The 15,894-nt window shown below is 41.5% G+C and overlaps 5 protein-coding genes across 7 annotated transcripts; 2 read left to right on the top strand and 3 right to left on the bottom strand.

The window, feature by feature from the left end:
- Nucleotides 1-38: 38 nt before the first annotated feature.
- Nucleotides 39-2,045, bottom strand: LOC135163886 (STAGA complex 65 subunit gamma-like). The gene is made up of 7 exons (XM_064123780.1): nt 1,907-2,045; nt 1,553-1,811; nt 1,361-1,424; nt 1,168-1,274; nt 763-979; nt 533-693; nt 39-340 (listed from the first exon to the last, which is right to left on the bottom strand). The coding sequence occupies exons 2-7, from the start codon at nt 1,729-1,731 to the stop codon at nt 172-174; spliced, it is 897 nt and encodes a 298-aa protein (XP_063979850.1). The 5' UTR covers nt 1,732-1,811; nt 1,907-2,045; the 3' UTR covers nt 39-171.
- LOC135163893 (MIT domain-containing protein 1-like) lies at nt 1,940-3,417 on the top strand. 2 transcript variants are annotated; one of them, XM_064123791.1, is made up of 6 exons: nt 2,021-2,080; nt 2,195-2,256; nt 2,351-2,478; nt 2,598-2,836; nt 2,911-3,110; nt 3,177-3,417. In XM_064123791.1, exons 3-6 carry the CDS (start codon nt 2,358-2,360, stop codon nt 3,334-3,336), a joined length of 720 nt encoding a protein of 239 aa, XP_063979861.1. In that variant the 5' UTR covers nt 2,021-2,080; nt 2,195-2,256; nt 2,351-2,357; the 3' UTR covers nt 3,337-3,417. The 2 variants fall into 2 exon arrangements, with proteins under 2 accessions (XP_063979859.1, XP_063979861.1); XM_064123789.1 differs by lacking the exon at nt 2,195-2,256 and having other exon boundaries at nt 1,940-2,080.
- A 2-nt stretch (nt 3,418-3,419) lies between these two features.
- LOC135163843 (protein inscuteable homolog) lies at nt 3,420-8,151 on the bottom strand. Its single transcript, XM_064123703.1, has 2 exons — nt 6,578-8,151; nt 3,420-5,239 (listed from the first exon to the last, which is right to left on the bottom strand). The coding sequence occupies exons 1-2, from the start codon at nt 7,177-7,179 to the stop codon at nt 3,625-3,627; spliced, it is 2,217 nt and encodes a 738-aa protein (XP_063979773.1). The 5' UTR covers nt 7,180-8,151; the 3' UTR covers nt 3,420-3,624.
- A 2,287-nt stretch (nt 8,152-10,438) lies between these two features.
- LOC135163744 (T-complex protein 1 subunit beta) lies at nt 10,439-12,936 on the top strand. The gene is made up of 3 exons (XM_064123487.1): nt 10,439-10,590; nt 10,942-11,988; nt 12,080-12,936. Exons 1-3 carry the CDS (start codon nt 10,588-10,590, stop codon nt 12,632-12,634), a joined length of 1,605 nt encoding a protein of 534 aa, XP_063979557.1. The 5' UTR covers nt 10,439-10,587; the 3' UTR covers nt 12,635-12,936.
- On the bottom strand, nt 12,932-15,445 carry LOC135163747 (NADH-cytochrome b5 reductase 3). 2 transcript variants are annotated; one of them, XM_064123496.1, is made up of 4 exons: nt 15,211-15,445; nt 14,012-14,344; nt 13,742-13,930; nt 12,932-13,578 (listed from the first exon to the last, which is right to left on the bottom strand). In XM_064123496.1, exons 1-4 carry the CDS (start codon nt 15,259-15,261, stop codon nt 13,195-13,197), a joined length of 957 nt encoding a protein of 318 aa, XP_063979566.1. In that variant the 5' UTR covers nt 15,262-15,445; the 3' UTR covers nt 12,932-13,194. The 2 variants fall into 2 exon arrangements, with proteins under 2 accessions (XP_063979566.1, XP_063979567.1); XM_064123497.1 differs by lacking the exon at nt 15,211-15,445 and adding an exon at nt 14,829-15,137.
- Between the last annotated feature and the right edge of the window lie 449 nt (nt 15,446-15,894).

Raw genomic sequence — 15,894 nt, 5'->3', positions numbered from 1 at the left:
TTCAATAAAGCGGGAGAATTAAACAAGAGAGAGTAAACTTTGTATAAAAAATCATTCGTTTATTGTCCGGTAAATTGTTACCTTCATAAATAAAAAAGTAAAGTACAATTAATAATTAAATATATAATTGATTGATTAATTAGTTGACCCATTATTGAATTAATTAAATAATTATTCATCGTGTTCGAGACTCTGGAGGATATGGAAACCAGCATCGAGGCTCGGAGGAAAGCCCATATCGGGGTCAAGCAGCTGGAGCGTTGGGGCTTCTCTGAAGGTGTTACCGAACTCGTCCAGTTCCTCAAATTGTATCTTATTTACACCTTCGTCGAGTTCCATTCTACAATATTAATGGCGATATTCAATAGCTTTTTAAGTAGCTCCAAATCGTTTTACTCAACATCTCGAGAACAGCTGGTCTTATGCCATTTTTTTTCTCGAAATATACATTTGTGTTCATTTACCCATGTATTCGATTATTAATAATAGGGTTTTGAATAATTTTTTAATCATAATTATCTTGTTTACTAACTTCACATTCGCATTGAGCTCCATTTCCCTCTGTTCCTTCATTTTCATCTCTACTTCATGCTTGACGTTGATTTCATTACATAGCACGTAATTTTGGTAATAATCATGGAGATTGGCTACACCACCAATACCAGTTTCAACGAGCACACGTTCTACGGTGTCCTGAAATAAAATTAAATATTATATAATGTCCCTTCATTCAGGGCTGTCTGAAGCGACATTAGCACTCACCGGAAAGCCATGCTCACTCTGTTCAGAGGCAACCTTCAGAAGCAACGTCATTTTTCTCAAGAAATGATCAGCGACGTCTGTTAGCGTCTCAATGGCAATATCAGAAGCAGTTTGATATCCTAAATGCGCTGAGAGGACAATTACAGCGTGTTTTAATAAATTCCTTGCTGTCGCCGGTTTCAAATGATGCACAATTGAGGCATTCTTCAACTCTGCTCTAAAAATTAAATCACTTATTTGGAATGTAATTATTTCTATTGAAATTCCCATGATGAAATCTCACATGAGGAATTCCCTCTTGGACTTATATAGGAAAATTACATAATTACATTGGTATGTGTAATTAATTTATTGTTATAACTTTGTCAATTAATACTTAAGAGGATTGTGGAGGAATTGATATACTTGTTTGGTCTGGGTGACAGAAAATTAAATGGATTCGATGGTTTTCTCCTCTGTGGATACTCCTGTTCATCTACTTCTGATACTCCTCGAATGACTGTTCCCTCGTCCTAAAAGCAGAGATTTCTAATCACTAGGGAAATATAAATACATTTTCAATATGTTCTTGAATTAAATCATCAAACATTCTAATTACCATTGAACTTAGTTGATTATGAAGTTGAATTGTATTCAGCACATGAGGATTATCCATAGATAGTCTGTAAAATTTTGCAAAGTGATAGCAAAGCCATTAATTATTTTTTACGTCAAAATTCCAATTAATTTTAATTTGACATTTTTTATTTTCGAGTATTTTCAATATCAAAGAAAACAATCGCAAACCCACTGAATAAATTCCGTCTGCCTCTCGGTCTGATAATCGCAGTCAGCTCCATTGGAATCATCCAGCACTTGCCTCCATATATTTTCAATAATATCCGGAGTAATAACTTCCTGTTTGTGAGTCTCCCTGGCAGGCAATTCTCCCCAATGTGCTCCGGCGCTCAGGTTCCTACTCGATTTCATATTTACTGGAATAGCATTAGAATTGATGCTCCAAAACCCTCAAACGATTCTGATTTCAAATGGATTGGACTAATTGATCCCTATTTATTGACAAAAAATAATTACATGGTAAAAATTAATATAAAAAATCAAATAGACATTTTGAAGATTGAATTTATCTATCATATATACTCACATATCATCAGCTTTGATTAAATTTCGGTATCATGTTTGATGTTATCACAAGAACTTTGTAAAATATTTACACATATCTCACATGAGCACAATTTCTCCCACCCCTTGGTGTTACCAGGCGATTGGTCAACAAAGAAACAACAGTTACTCCGTTAGAATTTTTCCCCTATGACAGGTAATTAAATGTCAGTTAAGCTTTAAAATGCACATCACCTGATTCATCGAAAAATCTCCACTGCATTAAAACCGAGAAACTGTATAATTCACCTACTTTGCTATGATTTCTCAGTGTCATTTGACCTTTCAAGGTTATGAACGAATGCGCTCAACTGTTCGCCATATTCTTTTCTTGTACGTACAATTGACGCATGCGTCGAGGACACCGGCAATTTTCAATATATAACATAAGAAGAATGCTTGCCTAATTGCGAGGATTTTTTTACAGATGAATTATGGAGAGCACAGCAGCTTCGATCTTAACGAGAGCGGTGGAAATGGACAAGAAGGAGCAATACACATTAGCTCTGGTGCTGTATCAAGAGGGCTTGCAGATTTTGTTGGATTCCATGAAAGGTGACAAGAGTATTCAAATAAATGAATGATAATCAATGAAATTGAATTAAATTAAATAATCTAATGAAGAGTTTACGTTCAAAAATTTCACGAGCAAATTCATTTGTTGCCGGATGAAGACTTGAAAGACCCAACTAAGAAGGAGCACTTCCACTCGAAAGCGAACCAGTATTTCAAACGCGCTGAAGACGTAAAGACAATGATAAAAAAGAAAAAGGAGGAGGGAAAATACAGAGAGCAAATGAGAATAGAAGCAGGGAGTGTGGGTCATGGGTACAACAGTCTTTTCGGAAGATTTCTCGATGCCACCGTCACACATGTGCGCATCGAGGACCCCTACATCAGAGCGTATCACCAGGTAAAGCTGGAAAGAGGAAATCAACCGGAGGTTTTCGTCCATAATTATTTTCACTCTCTATCGGATTTTTCTAGTGCCTGAATCTGGTTAGATTATGTGAACTAGCAGTTCAGAAATGCTCATCATTGTCAAAAGTCTCTCTCATTACCACTCAAGATCCCGAGGATGGCAACAATCAGAGGAAAAGATTGGAGGAGTTGAGACAAAGCTTGGCTAGTCGACTAGTCACCCTTGAATTTGAATTTTCCGATACACTCCATGACAGACAAATCTCGTAAGTTGTTTTTTGTCATTGGATTGTTTTTTGTGAAAGAAATGGTTTCAAAATTTTAACTTTCAGATTGAGCAACGGTTGGGTGATAAAAATCGGACGTGGTCTAGATTACTTCAAACCCCCTGAGGGTAAATTTATCCTCGGAGCCTGTGACCTCGATCTCCGGCCGTGTCTGGAGACGACAATTGACATATTCCACAAGAGTCATCTGGAAAAATCGTTTTAAGTCCCCCTCCTTCCTCCCCCAAACACGAATCCTTTCTACAATAATTTGTTTTCTTCTAAAATATATTTATATGGCACTGAATCTTTGATACAGTATTTTAATCCACCAATCCAGTGTTAAAAACAAAATTATTAAAAACAACCTCGATAATTATGAACCTATTTACAATACAGATACGATACAAAATAAAAGTCTATTTTTACAGAGTTGACTCATTTCTTCCGTCTCCCTCTCTCCTCATACATCTCTAAATCATTAATAGCATTTAACTGCGTGACTAATTATGATTCACATCGTGTAATCGCAGGCCTTTGCCTCGTCAATATGTTTAGCAGCCCGTCTGCAGGCAATCCTGAGACTTCTGGTGTACCTCAGCAGTCCAACCTGATCCTCCTCATCCTCTCCCTCTTCAGCATTGTAATTGGGAAGGCAATCAGCCCCGCCAACAGCAACGACTTGTTTCGCAATGTCAGGGTCGACGCAGAGTCGTGTGAGTGCAGCAGCAGCAGTGACAGCTAGCCTTTGATAAGCTTCTTCAAGCCCCGGTGGAGCCATTCTCAGGAAGCAGACGAGAGCGACAGAAGCCCTGGCCTTCGCCAGATGAGCCCTGACATCTGGAATTTTAGCGAGTTTGCCTACCAGCGAGGCGACCTGTTCCATCAGCCAAATGCTACCCCCAACTGACTTTTTCACACACCTCAAAAGCTTTCGGACGGTATTGGACTTCACGATAGCGTAAACACATTTTTTCGAATCGCCGAGATTGTTGAGTGCTGCTGCGGAGAGTAGAAGAGTCTGTGCGCACTTGGTCTCCTCGGCTAGAGATGTTAGAATGTCCACTAAAATGTTAGCAAAAGGCTCCAGATGACGGAGGCCCAGGGCCTCTGTCCAAGGAGCTGTTATCTGTACGACTAGAGCTGCCGCTTCCATCTTCTCTTTCTCCGGGGATGTCTTAGACGCTAGGAGATCTACCAGGATTTCTGGGCCGCCCTCCTTTACAAAGTGATTGATGGCCTGAGGGCAGCAGCAAACGCAAGAGAGGGCCCGGAGAGTCGAGGCACGCAACTCGCTGGAGAGCCTCCCCGCTGATATGAGGGATGTGAGGAGAGCCCGGATTCCAGCGCACCTGGCTATGCTGCTCCCTGCTCGGGTGCCTGCGAGACCCAGGGCTGTCAGGGCGGCCAATGCTCCTCTCGCAGCACTTCCCGTCTCCTCTGGAGCATCTTCCAGACCTCTCACCACTCTTTCAATGTAGAAATCGAGACGAGTATTGACAGTGCTGTTCACAACATTTTCTAGGGACTCCAGTTGAGACAGAATTGATCGTAAACTTCCTTCGTGGATACGTCGAGGAGGCGGAGCGCCTAGTTCTAATAAGAATGAGAATGCCTCTTCTTCGATGGAGCGCAAGAGCTCTCGCTCCGATCGTCTGCCTTCCAGATGTGACACTTTGTTGATTATATCCTTAATATGTTTGGTGAATGCCTCAGCCCTGATGATCAACTCGGTGGCTGCAGCGGTGGCGGTGGCGGTCATAAGCCTTAAATCCCTCGATTGGCTCTCCTCCCTCGACTCCCTCTCTTGCCTTCTCTTCGGTAGGGCCTTGCTCTGGAGTGCAATGCAGCACTCGGCCTCACCGGCCTCAGCGAGGTCTCTCAGCCACACCCTCACGGATTCCTGGCACCTCGCCTCGGTCGAAATTCTCGGGCTAGCTCCACTCGATCCCGAGTATTCGTTTGACAGCCTTGAATACCAGGGCCCTGCGAACGAAGGTGTCGAGCCTCGTGAAGTACTCGTCGACGTGGCAATGTCATCCTCCGGTGGTTCGTGCGTGTAGAGAAAGTCTCCTAGACATTCCTCCTGAGGGGTGACAACCACCCTCTCCTCCTTCTCCTCTTCAATCCTTTAACAAACAATATAATAAGAATGAGTAAATAAAATGAATTAATGTATAAGTGTATGATGTATTCGCTAGTTTTTTTAAAAGGGACAATCACTCCCTAGTAATCACCTCGACCAAGCCATTTCGCGTTATTACACCCCCGCAAAACCCTTGAGCCTCCAGTAGCCCGGGTGTACTTGCAACGACTGCCTGATCATCAACTACCAACTGCAATCCAATGCACCCCTCCTCCAACTACTCAAGAATACTCTCATATGCACGAATCCGGGCTATCGCAGCGTAGCTCGGAGCTGACTAATCCAGCAGTGATCTCGAATGACTAATACCAATGTATTCACGTATATTTTCATTTTCTCTCGAATCACGATTCCTCATCTTTAGGGAACGCGGATGAATGTCTCATATGACTCAGTCTAGTATTTACCAGGGCACGGTGATTGAAATTATCCGGGTGTTTGATGCTTGTCACTCGCAGTTGTGGAAGCAACTGATGGAATTTTCTTTCTCTCCGATACAATTGCCTCACCGAGATTGAAATAATGCGAGATTTTTATTTCGGATTACGTGCGATTGGAGACGTCTGTAGAATCAGAGGTCGAACACGTATTCTTATGTGAGATGGGTTGAATAATAATGATGGGTACGAGAACGAGACGAGACGGAACAATTTTTTGGACTCTTCCCTATTACTTATGCATTCATTTCCAGTTCTATCACAGTAGTACCGTTTCTATTTATCTTTGAAAACAATTGTCTCACTATTTGTCTATTCAACAAGACCTGCTTATTCTTAGATATTGATAGCATTCGCTGTCGAATCCGCTAGAGCATTAGATTGGAGTTCTATGGATGTATTTATCGTGAATTCCCTTGAAAAATTCCGCACCTATGGAAAATTCTCGGTGAAGAATATTTGATAGCAAAAATTTGTAAATATTTTCCACTCCATTCCCCCCCCCCCCCCCATCCCCATAATAAACTTGAATTCAACAAATTGGATCAAGGAATTTTTTTAGACGATATGTCAATAAAATATAGTACACGTGTCGATGATATGATCGAAGTAATCAACATCATGAAAGGTCCGATAGTGTGTGATACGACACCGAGTTTTCCCCAATGTTTTATTGGTCGCATTCTTCTTATATCTTTGTCCTTTAACACTCTGACTCCCCATTACTATCTACTGAGTTGCAAAAGGCCCGTTAAGACAGCGAAACCCATTATCGGTGGTTCTAAATCGAAATATTTATCCAACTTTTCTCGAATGAAACGATTCGACTGATTCACCTGTAATTCTCTGTCCAATACCAATGAATGATTTACTCGTGCACTCACCTACGCGATAAAAGTTCTCGTTCTTCGTCACTAGTGAATATCATACTCTGTCTCGACCTCGCTCCAGGGAATTCTCTCTTCGGTGTCGAGGTGTGAAGAAGATCGTGTTCCCGAAAAAGAGCACTGATCCTCGGATTCGGTCTCGGTCTGTCCCTGGAGCGCCTCCGTCTCCTTCTCTGCCTTCTTGGGGTTCCATTGTCGATGATGTCGGGACTCTTGGACCTCTCTGAGTCCGAGAAACCCGAGTCCAAACTCCCGTGACCCTGACACTGCTGACTAGACGATCTGCAGCATTCCTGTACTACGATCTCCTCCGCATTCTCACGCACTTCTCCTGAGGTTCGAAGCTGAACTTCCGAACCCTCCTCGATTACTTGCTCTATCCTAATGGCTGTGATGTTCATGTTCACACTGTTGCCCGTTAGTTCATCGTCTTCGTGACTCGTGTCACTGTCTTTCTCCGTGTCAGTGTCACGACCAAAATTGCAGTAAGAATTTTGGGAATGTTGGGAGGAGGCACCGAGGAGAGGAGTTTTATCCAGATCGTAGGCTTCCATTTGCCCCCAGAACACCCTGCTCTGCATACGTTTAAATCCACTCATCGTGATAATCACAATTTTATTCGATCGTTCAGTTTCAAATGTTTTTTTTCATCAATTTAATTCACTTCCAATTAATTCAATATAACATTTCTATTCATTTAGCACTAGTTTTGCAACTGCCAAACTGATTAAACTCATGTTTTCTCTTGAATATTTATCACGAGACACTGTACACCCGGCCAATGTGTTGTTGCCACCCCTCTGAAGATACTAAGACCCCCGGAACATCCGGTGAAGACGCTCAGGAAGTCATGAATTCCACCCCCTGGGCTCGTCTCCAAGCGGAGAAACTTCTGTTTTCACGAACCACTGGAGCAAGACGGGGTCGCGTGGGCACCTTATGGCGCTTAAATAATCCCCTGGACACCGATGATGAGCGACTGGGGGCACGCGACCTTATGCCGTAGGTATTTTACAGCGATCACCCCCCGTTGATACCAGCACTCGCGACGAAATGGGTATGCGGGGACTGTAACGGCATCGATGAGTAATCGGAAGCGACTCCCACCGACGATTCGGTTTGATTAGAATTTCATTCAATGCGGAGAACACTCAGCGAGAGTTATTTATTTATTTATGTAAGATCCGTTGGATTTTCATTCAATTGGTGACATTAATTCGTATGCATTCACATTGTGGGAACCAGTACGTGGGATTTTTTCGCTCAGCGAGTGTGAACATTTTTTGCAAATTTATTTATGAGCGATGACAACCGATTATTTCCAACTTTTATAAATCCAAATGAAGAATAAATCACTTGAACACTTGACAATACTTCCAAGCACTTCATTCACGATTCACATTTTCCTTCAGTCCTTAATTTTAATGTATTTTTATTGTGCTTTAAATTTTTTAAAGTTTAACACTGATTTCTCACTGTTTGAATTGCGCTTTATTCTGCAACTATTAAACTTTTTTCTGGTGTAAGAATGGAGCTTCTGCCTCGGTACGAGAATCCCATCCGACTTCCTGACGCGTTCTCCTCCCTCTGGGCGCAAAGTCGCGGGCATCCCCCTCATCTCTCCCTACCCGCCACGCCTCCCCTTGCTTCCCCACATTAGTGCACCTATGGGGGTTGCAGCGTGTGCCGGCATTCAAGTTCACACATGAGGGGAAGGGGAGATGCAACAGTACCCTCTCTACTTTCTAGCCAACGTATAACCGGTTATTTCGAAAATGTCATTACAATTACTATGCCTTTCATTAAGTTTAAATTCAAAGTAAGGATTAATCTTCGAGTCGCAGAGAAATTTGGGATGAGAGGGGGTGCGGCGATCGCAGAAAAAAATCTTTTTACCCCGTGTTGCAGAATTTTTTCATTCACATCAATAAAAAAAAATATATCGAGAATTAATCCACTCTAAAATTATGGAAAAATGAAAAAAAAATACTTATTGATATTTTCCCTCGTTTGCAAAGAATTATTCTAACAAGGGCTAGGGGAAATTTACCCTACACATCAAGAAATCACGTCATTTTTTTGAAAGGCCAGCTGGTACTGACTTAAAATAAAAATGTGCTCTGCATTTACGGGTGGAACATAGGGGTCACACGTATTCCTCCCCCCGATGGCTAGGCACGCGCCAAACGGGCCAATAGCGGACATCTGTTCGGTATCCGGGTTCGGAAAAGCCGGTGATATTTATTCTCATCATAGGTTTCAGGCGTTGAAAAAATGTGGATGAATATGTACAGCATGCTGCACGTGTTTCTGGTAACCGAGAAAATTATCTCGGACTAGTTGCATCATGAGATTCCGTTGCAGTGATTACTTTCGAAAGGCCGGAGCGACATTTCCTATGGAATTTGCACGTGTATATTTTATATTTTTTCTACTGCATTTGGGACGTTGAATAATCTCAGCTCGAGAGTTTCAAAAATCAATTTAGCTTTAATGAAATTAATTGAATGTCATCATAAGAGAGCAGTTCTACGCTTTTTTTTTCAAACAGTTATTGCGGTGATTCATCGATTCCCAGACAGGAAATTGAAAAAATTGCTCTTCCAAGAAGTTAAAACCCAAAGAGTAACAAGTTTCCATTTAAACTCCACCGATTGAAATGGTGTTTCTCCCATTTAAAAATGGTCTGCACGTAAAGCGCAGACACCCGCCACTTTTGTCTATCATGTACGGGTTTTTATATTGTATGTAACTCCACCAGAGCCCATACACGGTGGGTATAACGGTTTGGCACATCTGTCCCCTAGTTTTCGCTCCGGTAGGACAATAGGGGCCGATGGGGCCCTTTTATACGTGAACATTCACTGGGTTTACATGCGTGATCGGATGGACTTAGTCAACCGACGCTTGAGAATATTGATTTATCATTAACGGTAGTAAATCGGGATTGCTATTATCGTAGAAAACAAAGGGAATTTATTAAACAATTATTGCTTTATTTGTCCACTCTGCAGAGTCGGGAACTAGAGCTTTATAAAAAATCACCCTCTTATTGCATCTCTACAATAATAAATTCTTTGACGTTTAACTATTTTTTAAATTTAGGTTTCTCTCGTCCATTTTTTTTTCTATGACGGGTAATGAGGAATTAATTTTTTTTATCATAAATTAAAAGACAGATGAATGAATAAAGCCTAAGTTTCAAAGAGCAAAACTAGTACAAAAATTACTCGATAAATATCGTGCCCATAATCTCTGTTCTTGTGGACGGGTCAATGGAATGACATCACCTGCTCCAAATCATTGTTTGTCCGGAAGTATTATCACGATTTTACCACGAGAATCACCCGGTTATTCGTTGTAGGTTTACAATACGATAAAAATCGATAACAACTGGCTTTCTCAATTTTATGTTCTTTCGTCAGACTTGGAAACATGCCGAAAAAGTTGTATTTATTTACAGAATGAGGGAAATTCGACTTTCAGACTTTATGATATAAATTACCATTTATCTACTAGCTCTGGTAGTAATAAAAATGATATACTAAATAATGGTTTTCCAACAATTAATCTGTACATTATCGGCCACGGATCATCATCTGATCATTTTGAGACTTAATCTTGACATCCACCGTTTTGGAACCCTGAAATCACCATAAAAGGAATTGAATTGAGTACCGCGAGTCTTCCCCCGCGCCCTCTATATATTTCTCCTTCTCCCGACAAACTATTCGTATCGATTATCCCAAGTATTTCATTGGCTCTCTGAAAACGCTTCTCTTAGCTCATTGGTAAGTTCAAAGCATCCCGCTTTTTCCCTCCAATGAGCTCATCGAAATTATGGATCCGGGCGAAATACCATGACAATCCAATTGAGGCGACATCTTGAAGCATGAGCGTTGTGAACATCTCGTGCACCGCTACAACATTTTTCACAACGTAAAAAATCATCATCCCGGTATTTTCCAACGTTGATGAAGTAAATAGTGTCAAAATAAAGCATCACAATGGTAATATCACAATTTGGCTGCTTAACTGTTGATTTTTTTCGTCCAAAAGGAGAGTATTCAGCGTCTGTATCATTTGAAACAATTTTTGATCAATCGCCGCTGAAAATATGACAAATGGCGCACGTGTCATGTGAAACGATACCACACCTCGAAAATTAATATTTTTTCCGAATATAATTATTCATTCGAATGTCAAAAAAGTTGTCTATTCGACTGAATAGTTAATGAGCGCTTCACATTCTCAGAATAATTGATTTTCTGGCTTTTCTATATTGTTTCTTTTCAAAGGAATAGATGCTCTCCAAGTAGCTCACCTCCAGTTGCTAATTTGGTGAATTAATTTGTCGTTAGGTATCCCTTAACCCCGTGAGAATTCTGAAGAATGAAGCTGAGGAGGAGAAATCCGAGATTGCTCGTCTGAGTCTCTTCGTGGGCGCTATTGCCATCGGCGACTTGGTAAAATCAACACTTGGTCCAAAAGGTATGGATAAAATTCTCGTCGCCCATGGACGCAGTGCAGGACAGGTTCAGGTCACGAATGATGGTGCCACCATTCTCAAGAGTGTGGGTGTTGACAATCCGGCCGCTAAAATTCTTGTCGACATGTCAAAGGTTCAGGATGATGAAGTTGGAGATGGTACCACATCCGTTACTGTCCTGGCATCTGAATTACTGAAGGAAGCAGAGCACCTGGTGGAACAAAAAATTCATCCTCAGACGATAATAGAAGGCTGGCGTCGTGCTGCGAATGTAGCACGAGAGGCTCTTCAGAACGCAGCGGCCGATCACTCGGCAGATCCCAAGCGTTTCCGAGAGGACCTCCTGAACATTGCGCGAACGACCCTGAGTTCAAAGATCTTGTCCCAGTACAAGGAACACTTCAGTCAACTCGCAGTCGACGCTGTTCTCCGCCTGAAGGGATCTGGAAACCTCTCGGCCATCCAGATAATAAAAATCCGCGGTGCCACCCTCGGCAACTCCTTCCTGGACTCAGGATTTCTGCTGGACAAGAAACCTGGTGTCCATCAGCCACAGAGGATCACCGATGCCAAGATCCTCATCGCCAACACTCCCATGGACACTGACAAAATCAAAGTGTTTGGCTCTAGAGTCCGAGTGGATTCTATGGCGAAGATCGCTGAGCTCGAGGTCGCTGAAAAAGAGAAGATGAAGGACAAGGTGGAGAAAATCGTGAAGCATGGTTGCAATGTCTTCATCAACAGACAATTGATCTATAATTACCCCGAGCAACTGTTCGCGGATGCTGGGGTTATGGCTATTGAACATGCTGACTTTGATGGAATCGAGAGACTGGCTCTCGTCACTGGGGGAGAGATTGTCAGTACTTTCGATCAGCCCAAACTTGTCAAACTTGGAAAGTGCGATTTAATTGAACAAGTAAGTGTTTTTGTAAAAATTTCAGTGACATGGTAAAATGGTTTATGTCCATTTAGCTCTCCATTGAGTTCACAATTTATCTCCCTTCCAGGTAATGATCGGTGAAGACACACTCCTCCGTTTCTCTGGAGTGCCCCTCGGTGAGGCTTGCACGGTAGTCATTCGTGGAGCAACACAGCAGATTCTTGACGAGGCTGAACGCTCCTTGCACGACGCTCTCTGCGTCCTGACGGCAACAGTACGCGAATCGAGAATAGTCTATGGAGGTGGATGCAGTGAAATGATCATGGCCTGTGCTGTCATGAAGGCAGCCGCATCGACTCCAGGGAAAGAGGCAGTCGCCATGGAGGCCTTCTCTCGCGCTCTCCAGCAATTGCCCACGATAATTGCTGACAACGCTGGCTACGACTCGGCGCAGCTCGTTAGTGAGCTGAGAGCCGCTCACAATTCTGGGGTATGCACTGTTGGCCTCGACATGGAGAATGGAAAAGTTGCTTGCATGACCAAGCTGGGGATCACCGAATCTTGGGCGGTCAAGAGGCAGGTGCTTCTCAGTGCTGCTGAGGCTGCCGAGATGATCCTTCGTGTTGACAGTATCCTGCGATCGGCACCACGTAAACGTGTCCAAGATCGTGGACACTGTTAATTCATCCAATTGAAGATCTAACGACTATTCATTTATTCTCACTCAGAGCATTGTTAAGTTGATTAAGCTGCTTTTTCAGGGGATAATTCTTGTGTAAACTCAAGTCATGTTCCTAGAATGATTGAATTGAATGAGGATTGAGTCTTTTTACATTTTTCACTGATACCTTATAAGTATACGTGGGAATTTGAAGAGATGAGGAACTTTGGAGTATTGGAGAAATGCCCAAATTATTGGTCAACACATTTTCATTTTTTTAATAACAAGTACCATTTTTTCATGAATAAATGCCGCAAATAGTACGTTATTGTCTATTTATTTACAAGATAATTTCAGACCTTGTCTTTAAACTACATTATTGGACTGTGGAAAAATTAATTTCATCAGAGATAAAGAGACAAAAGAGACGTTGATTTTCCAATGGATCCTGGAAAGCGTCGAAAGTATAAATAAAAAAAAAACCATTTGTTAAAGTAAAATGTGGAGGTATTTTTAATTCAGAAGTTAAAAAAACATGTCAATGTGTCAACAATGACTGCAAATGCCTCGAATATTGAGGACTAATAAGCGAATCTGAGTTTCGTGTCGTATCCTAATTTATCCAGATTCGGTGTGCAGGCGAAGTTGATCATGGGGGGTGGTCCACACATGAGAACAATCGTATCAGGCGCGGGTGGGAACATGTGTTCCTTAATCATGTCTGCATTCACATGTCCAGTTGAGTATTTCCAGCCTTCTCCACTCGTGTCTAGAGTAAACCACAATTTAAACTGGTCTGCATGCTTTTTCGCAAGTTCTTCTAACTCCTCTCGGAGAAGAATATCCTTTTCGGTTTGATTGGCGAAGAGAAGGGACACTTGAGTGTAATCCTCTGGATCTTTAGTGATCTGACGGATGAGTTGGAGCATCGGGGTTATACCGGTTCCTCCAGCTATCATAACAGCCTAGAACAATTAATAATTGATCGTTGCAGATATATTTTTGGTAATTAGTGAGCGCAAAAATTGCAACAAGGAAATAAATTTTTACTAATTTAAAAATTTATTTTTGCGAGGAAAAAAGATGGAAAGCAATTTTTTGGGGTTAAAGGTTGGGGATATTTAATACTTTTTTAACGTGATGCTCAACGGGAGGTTCCTTTCTCAACATCCGTATGCTGAAACATCCCCTGCCTTTATAAACCAAGCGACCTGAAGGTCCTTTAACTGCAATGGTGTCTCCAATCTTCATAGATTCAAGGTGCTGCGATAGTTTACCACCTTCTGGGAATTTCGGGTGAACATTTTTGAAATAGACCTGTGTCAGAAAAAAAAATTGTATAGCATTTCTAGCCTATTCTTCTCGAGGATTAGAGCGGCCTCAAAAAGCTTTGCCTACCTTGACAACTAGGTCAACGAAACCATGATCATCGTCACTGCTGACTGGTGTGTAAGCCCTGATGACAAGCTCCCCATTAATATCAGCAGTGAGATGAATGTGTTGACCTGTTGGGAGCCCAAGCACATGCTCCGCCGTTGGCAAGCCCAGCCTGAACCTCCTAGTGTCATGACTGATGACTTCTTTCTCGATCAGAGGGAGATTGTATTTAGCTAATGGGTTCTCTAGTAGAACTGGTGACTTCCTTCTCTTGTTCTTCTTCCATGTTAGAAAGTATTGAACAGCTACTCCGACTGCAACTACAGTTCCAACTGCAGCCAGCACAGTAAGAACCTTCAAAATGTTCTCTGATGAATATTTCAAAATTTAACTACAGCAATTTCATTCAATTAAAGCACAGCAAACTCTAAACATAGACACCTCATCAAATTACAATGCCAACTTTTTTATTTAAAACTTGGGAAAAAACCTTCTCAATTCAATAAAATGAAAAGAAACGAAACTGTGATACGCACATAAACCTTTCCAATTTATTCACAAAAATAAAACGAACAGAAAATGTATAACATCAGCATGACAAACATACTAATTAACCTCTCAACAATTAGTCCCCGTAATTGGAATTGCATGACATATGCAAGTCAGCTCAGAGTCAGAGAATGTTAAAAACTCCAGGCACATAGATAGAAAGCGAGGTTAACCAAAGGGAAATCTCGTAATAGCATACTCCACGAGAGCAAAGCTCCATAAGAAAAGAAAAATCAAGCGCAAAGTTCAGCAAAACCTGTCACCGCAATTTCTGGCAAAAATGCTTTACCCTTTCCCTCGAATCTAACATATTTTCACTCTTCCGGATGATCTCAGGTGTACATGTGAGGATACTTGACTCGTTCGGACTTTCGAGGGCTCCAGAACGAGTTCAAGGTCACGACAAATGGAGAGAAAAAGCGGAAATCGAATGAGGGTAAGTTATGACACGTTGTACGATATTTCCTTTTACGACGACGGTTAAATCACGTTTGTATCGAGGTTATTAGAGGCCCCTCGAGGTCCACGAGTGACTGAACACGTTGCCCGGTGTCTGAGACATACCCCAGACACAAAACAGCGGCATTAAAATAGAAATGAACTCGTCTGATGTATTCTTGGAGTTGAACCAGAGGTGAATATGAGAAAATAGGTGATTTATGATAAAATACCCCAGAGTTATCACTCAAATCGTTGACACTTGATCCTTGATTGTTAACCATTTTGTTTGTTAATTAATTCGACGAATGCTTCAAACGGTAGAAAAATTGATGAGTTATTGAATTCGAGTTGATGCACTCGAGAGCTGTGAACTCCAAACTTCCAACGACTATTCCAAAGTAAACGCTTATCTGTTGACTTTGACTTCTGAAGATCATTGGATTGTCATGACACTTTGGATGTGTGAGTGAATGCAGAAGCCAGGCAGAGCTGAGGCTCAACGGGATGGTGATTCTCTGTAATTTATATGAATTTCAGTGGGGGAAATATGCTGTAGAAGGCTGTCCTCGCTTCGTTACATCTCGCTGCATTTATCGTTTGTCATTTTCATTTCTTTTCCGTCGGAATTAGAATAGGACAAAAGATAGTTCCATTGTCATTACAAAACATCTATTTAACTCATTTTTACGGGCATCCATTTGTTTTAATAGTAATAAAAAATAACAGTTTCATAAAAGTGTCAATCGCGAGGCATGAGTTGCTACGTAGTTCAAGGTCTCCGTGCGCTTGAATTTATCATTCTAATTTATTCGGCATTCAGTTATGAGTAATTAAGATTCTTCGACATATTTTACTCGAACTTTTTGCAAGGAAATAGGAATAATGAGGGGTAATAACTTTTTGTTGTAGATGCG

This window comes from Diachasmimorpha longicaudata, chromosome 6, assembly GCF_034640455.1.
Source record: "Diachasmimorpha longicaudata isolate KC_UGA_2023 chromosome 6, iyDiaLong2, whole genome shotgun sequence".
Taxonomy (NCBI): Eukaryota; Metazoa; Arthropoda; class Insecta; order Hymenoptera; family Braconidae; genus Diachasmimorpha; species Diachasmimorpha longicaudata.
This window is presented reverse-complemented; position numbering and strand designations above follow the sequence as displayed.

Bases quoted from the DNA above. Each gene is read 5' to 3' on its own strand.
- LOC135163886 (XM_064123780.1), bottom strand. From the start codon at position 1,731: ATGAAATCGAGTAGGAACCTGAGCGCCGGAGCACATTGGGGAGAATTG. The intron at 1,275-1,360 runs GTAATTAGAATG...CTCTGCTTTTAG, and splicing joins ATAATCAACTAAGTTCAATG to GACGAGGGAACAGTCATTCG. The intron at 694-762 runs GTGAGTGCTAAT...ATTTTATTTCAG, and splicing joins AGAGTGAGCATGGCTTTCCG to GACACCGTAGAACGTGTGCT.
- LOC135163893 (XM_064123789.1), top strand. From the start codon at position 2,358: ATGGAGAGCACAGCAGCTTCGATCTTAACGAGAGCGGTGGAAATGGAC. The intron at 2,479-2,597 runs GTGACAAGAGTA...TGCCGGATGAAG, and splicing joins TTTGTTGGATTCCATGAAAG to ACTTGAAAGACCCAACTAAG. The intron at 2,837-2,910 runs GTAAAGCTGGAA...GGATTTTTCTAG, and splicing joins ACATCAGAGCGTATCACCAG to TGCCTGAATCTGGTTAGATT.
- LOC135163843 (XM_064123703.1), bottom strand. From the start codon at position 7,179: ATGAGTGGATTTAAACGTATGCAGAGCAGGGTGTTCTGGGGGCAAATG. The intron at 5,240-6,577 runs GTGAGTGCACGA...TGTTTGTTAAAG, and splicing joins CGAGAACTTTTATCGCGTAG to GATTGAAGAGGAGAAGGAGG.
- LOC135163744 (XM_064123487.1), top strand. The intron at 11,989-12,079 runs GTAAGTGTTTTT...TCTCCCTTCCAG, and splicing joins AGTGCGATTTAATTGAACAA to GTAATGATCGGTGAAGACAC.
- LOC135163747 (XM_064123496.1), bottom strand. From the start codon at position 15,261: ATGGTTAACAATCAAGGATCAAGTGTCAACGATTTGAGTGATAACTCT. The intron at 13,931-14,011 runs GTAGGCAAAGCT...TTTCTGACACAG, and splicing joins TCGTTGACCTAGTTGTCAAG to GTCTATTTCAAAAATGTTCA. The intron at 13,579-13,741 runs GTATTAAATATC...TAATTGTTCTAG, and splicing joins TTGAGCATCACGTTAAAAAA to GCTGTTATGATAGCTGGAGG.